A 5021-nucleotide genomic window follows, 5' to 3' on the forward strand; every position below is an offset into this window, starting at 1 on the left:
GCTGCGGCCTAGTTGCATTAATCGATATAGTGTGCAGTAAAACTTTGAAGGACATGAAAGTTGTGCTTGAAGTATGAAGGCATGGAGGCAAGAATATATTCAATCGGCATCTCTTTATTGTTTGTATAATATTTGTTTTGGGTATGACAAAGTTGATTTAATGATGAATTTAGAGTTATTAAAGTGATTGAGGGTTGCACAATCTGATAGCCCCCTGTAGCAATATATCCAGATATCCATTACTCATTTGCCGAGATAATACTATACCAATGAATCAGTATACAAAGATGTCGGTTTTGAAGCAAAAATGATTCTCTATATATACATTTCCTTCGACTCATAAATTTTGTGGGTTGATTATTTGCAATCCAATATATCGTTGATTTTGCGTGGCTTCGATAGCAGATTCGCAACTACGGATTAATTTATTCAATTATTTGCCTCATATTCACTTACAGGGTTTCTTATTACAATGGACAAATAGCTAATTTATTGTGACATTACCACAAATAAAATATTAATTGAATAGTAAAGGTACTGTTGAATCAGTATAAAATTAAACCTAGTTAATTTGAATAACAACAAAAAAATAATTAACAATAACTTACAAAACAAAATAATAAGACTAAGATGTAATCTACAATTATTTTAAATAAATCTTTAGAAACTTATTTGTATTTATTTGCGTTTACTCGAACATTTTCTTCAAAATAATCTAATAATTAAAATTGATTGTTATATTTGCACGTGAAACGGCCAAGTGCAAAGACAAAAGGTTGACTGACAGGTAAATATAGGGAAATTTATGCGACATAATTGATACGATATTCACGCAATGATGCTTTAAAATTCAACATAGACTCCCTGTAAATATATTCTTAATCAGTCCAAACTATTATCAGAGGATAAGAAGATATGTAGTCAAAGAAGCCATATTGGTGCTACCAAATTTTTATGTCACGTTGCTGGATCATCTTGACATCCAAACGCTGCTTGGATTCCATCTAAGCTTTTCATCAGACTAGTGAACTTATTCTATTAAATTTCTAAATACACTCGATGAGGATTCTAACGTGGCCTCTTCGCTAGACTCAAGCTCCGTTTAATTTTAAAGGGTGGCAGAATCGAACAGGGACCGTGCTTCCACGATAGATATTGAGGATCAGTGGAATTGCAACCAGTGACATCACCAGTCTGGGTACACTCAAACTCGAAAGTAGCTTCCGTACTTTCTTCATGGAAGCTTTTATTAAGCCAATAGCTTATTCAAAGCAAATAGGAAGTACCACGGCGAGCTATCTTGTTTTAGCTGGATAGGCTATCTTAGCAAAAAGTTCTAGAGTGAGAACTATTTGACCATGTTAATCGTGTCCCAAGGTACCACTGGGTGTCTCGCTCTCAATCCATAAGATATTGTATACTTAATTTCTTACCCAATAATATATTAGCTGGATGGACTCTGTTTATTGTCATTTTCAAAATGATCTGAGGTTAAAGTAGAATGAAATGAACTTAGATTCACTATGTGAGCAAGCCGTGTCTTCGGCACAAACCAAACCAAGGCGAATAATTCAAACAAGATAGCTCGCAATAATGAAGTTTGCACTAGGAAACTAATGTTTGTATAAGAGGAAGAAATAAGTGAGTAAATATGATGCTGCAGCACATATTTTTGTAAGATCAATGAATAACATTCTGTCATTCTTGTTTAGGATTATAGACGAATGGACATTCAAGCTTTTTGGTGGGCATTGGTATATGACATGTCATTCGGAGGGTAGAAATAACTATAGCTGTGAAATAATCTGAAGTGACAACTGCAAGATCAGCTACAGTGAATGGATCCAATTTTGTTTGATATTAAACCAAGCTAAACATTCTTCAATTACTATGGTAATTTTAATCACAAATAGAGGTTATTTGATATTCGTTATCGTCAACTATGCCTTCCACTTGCAATATGCTATACAGTGCTCGTAATTTTGAAACTTATTGTATGTCCATATTGCAGAGGGCCAATGACCCTGACAGTGACAGTGAGAGTACTATGTAAGCTAAATGGGGTTTGCAGCATGTAAGCGATGGTGTTTGTATCCTTAACCAAGTGAAGCAATCAACAAAGAAGAAGAAAGCCAAAAATAATCCCACAAATTAAAGTTTGACTCGCTTTAAAACAAAGAATAGGATAACCCTCAACTAATTAAGAGTTAAGACTTGAGCCAAGGGCTTACTTATATAAACAAACAAGTTATTATTTCTCAAGGACCAAATATTTCATTCAAATTACAAGGACTTAATTTTTTTTCTTCTTTCAATATAAAGAGTTATATTAAATTGCAAATCTTATAACTATTCCAACGAAGCTGACTTTGCTGACGATCTTCAAACCCTACTATTTGCAATTAGTAAGGATAGCTTATTAATTGTTCATTACAAATCACTGTAGGAAGTGGAGTGTTTATAGCTTGTCTTAATTATAAATATCATTGCAAAATCCATGATTTCTTACATTTTATAAATCAGAATTTCTTACATTGATTCAGTTTTATTTTATAAAATATGTCTGCTACTTCCCCAGTTATCGTTATCCTCGGCGCAGGATCAAACATCGGCCAAACAGTTGGCAAGTTCTTCGCTGCGAAGGGCTACAAAGTTGCTCTTGCAGCGCGTTCATTGAACGAAGCTGATAGTACTGAAAATCAATTGCATATTGCAAGTGACTTTTCGAACACAGACGATGTCGTCAATGTGTTCAAGAAAGTGAAAAGCAAACTTGGAATCCCAAGTGTAGTTGTTTATAATGGTAACTTCAATAACTAAATCTCGTCTTGCTTGATACTTGAATGCTAAACATTACTTAGCAAGTGCGCGCTCTCCAGCTCCAGCTGATGATCCTTTGTCACTTTCACTTGACGCGTTCAACAAAAGTGTGACCATCAACATTAGAAGTGTTTTTGTCGCAGCTCAGCAGGCTGTCCAAGGATTTGCAAAGCTTCCTGAATCTGCTTCAAAGACTTTTATTGTGACTGGAAATATCTTGAATGTTGTTTCACTTCCTGGATTTCTAGACCAAGGTGTGGGAAAGTCTGGCTCGGCACATTTGATTTGGGCAGCCTCTGAGGCTTATAAGAACAGAGGATTCAAGTAAGAATTGTTTTGACATATCATTTATTTGTTGACCAGAGTACTAACTTTCTGAAAGGTTCTACTATGCAGATGAGCGAAAGCTCGATGGATCTGCTATTTACCGAGTTAACGGTGACGCGCATGCTAGTCATTTTTGGGATTTGTCACAGTCGAAGACTCAAGGACCCTGGCTCCAGAGTTTCGTTAAGGGTATTGGATACAAGGACTTTGGCCCGTACAAGTTTTAATGTAACCAAATCGTTCTTCGAATTATGTTCAATAATTAATACTCCTTATCATAAACGCAATTCTAATCTTAGTAAATAGAAAAATTAAATGCAATAAATTAATAGTATGCAACACAAACATCGATCCCGTAAATTGCAAAAATATGATTCAAAATATTGAGTCCTCAAGCAATACTCTTTCCACTACCGAACAAATCGTGTAAGCATATGGGTTTTGTATCACCTTGAAGCTAAAAACGGAAACAATCAAATAGGACGCAGATTAAAGTTTGGATTGTTTGATTGAACAAAGAAGAAGCGCAAGAGAGATGTGGGACTCCCAAAAGGTAAACAAAACGAATTGATGTGTTTGGGAAGACAATTGAAGAATTCGTTCAACATTTGACGATTCTGATCAGGGTTTTTATTACAAGTAATAATATGTATTACAAGTTATTCAAGTTATTCACAAAACAGCTTTTGATGACTGTGCTGACGGATGTGGTCAGTGTACCGTCAATTAGTAAGGATAGCGTTACAAGGCTGATGCTGATAGGCCGATAAGCAAGGCAAGACAAGCATGTAGCTTAGACACCACACACCTACCCGATGAAAAAATCGTACTCCGTACCAGTATTAAAAGGCTGTTATCATTTGATCAAGCTCATATAGAGTATATTCTTATGATGCTAGAGTAACTATATCTCTCGAGCCTTCAGAGTACAATTAGACGCTCACTATATCAATATTAACTACCTCAATTGCGATGATAAGTGGCCTTATGGCGCGAGCGGCAATTAGCAGTTGATAATTGGCCAGCTCGATTTGAAAGGCCGACTTGAAAGCCGATGGTCAAAATTATTATCTTTTTGTAACTGCCAATCGTTCAGAGTCACAGTGACTATCAGACTCCCGGATACGACTGCCGTGATGGACTCGCAGCAACAAAAGTGTTCCAGATAAGCAAGCGTTGATGCATAAGTCAGCCAATCAAAAGGTGGGGTCTAATCCCGATGCCACCTCTGTTCTCGAATCATACTGTCAGCTCATTTTAGATCTCCGAATCCTGCCTGACCGGGGATCCTTGGCGACTTCCCGGTTTTTGATGAATTTCAAGCCTTGATTGTATTCCAAACCACGCTTGGCTCTACAGCAAGAAATTGCTTAAATGTTCCAACTGATTGTAAAAGTTGGTTTCGGGGTTTGCCAATAGTCTTGGTGATCGCCAAAATGCGTAGCAATTGGTCCGTGGAGCTCTCGGAGCACCGCGAGAGCCAAAGCACGACCGATAAGATAATGATAACAAGGACTGGACTTAGCTGCACTGAGTGCCCGAGCAATCCAAGCACCGACCTACTTCTAACTTTTTTCTTTAAATAATTGGTTATCTTTTATCATGGTTAAGAGCATGTGTAAATAAGATTCATATAATCGGTTGACAGATAGGGCATGGACTACTAGATGAACCGTCTTTTAGATTCCGTTCACCTTAATCGACACTGATGATGGACTTGAGATTAGACTCAAGATTGATAGCTATAGCAGCAAAATTATACCCTCCTTTTTTTTTTAAATCGTATTGATTACGATTAAAATTATGTACTAAGATACCCTTTCCGGCATTCTTTACTGCTTATTGTGGAACCCACAATTCAGAACGCAGCCGTT

General features: G+C 36.7%; 1 protein-coding gene across 1 annotated transcript; it reads left to right on the forward strand.

The window, feature by feature from the left end:
• Positions 1-2559: 2559 nt before the first annotated feature.
• V1516DRAFT_666260 (uncharacterized protein) lies at positions 2560-3374 on the forward strand (the record flags this gene model as incomplete). Its single annotated transcript, XM_066920734.1, has 3 exons — positions 2560-2803; positions 2862-3144; positions 3203-3374. 3 exons carry the CDS (start codon positions 2560-2562, stop codon positions 3372-3374), a joined length of 699 nt encoding a protein of 232 aa, XP_066775959.1.
• Positions 3375-5021: the final 1647 nt, after the last annotated feature.

Source organism: Lipomyces oligophaga, assembly GCF_038497815.1.
Source record: "Lipomyces oligophaga strain CBS 7107 unplaced genomic scaffold V1516scaffold_7, whole genome shotgun sequence".
In the NCBI taxonomy this organism is placed as follows: domain Eukaryota; kingdom Fungi; phylum Ascomycota; class Lipomycetes; order Lipomycetales; family Lipomycetaceae; genus Lipomyces; species [Lipomyces] oligophaga.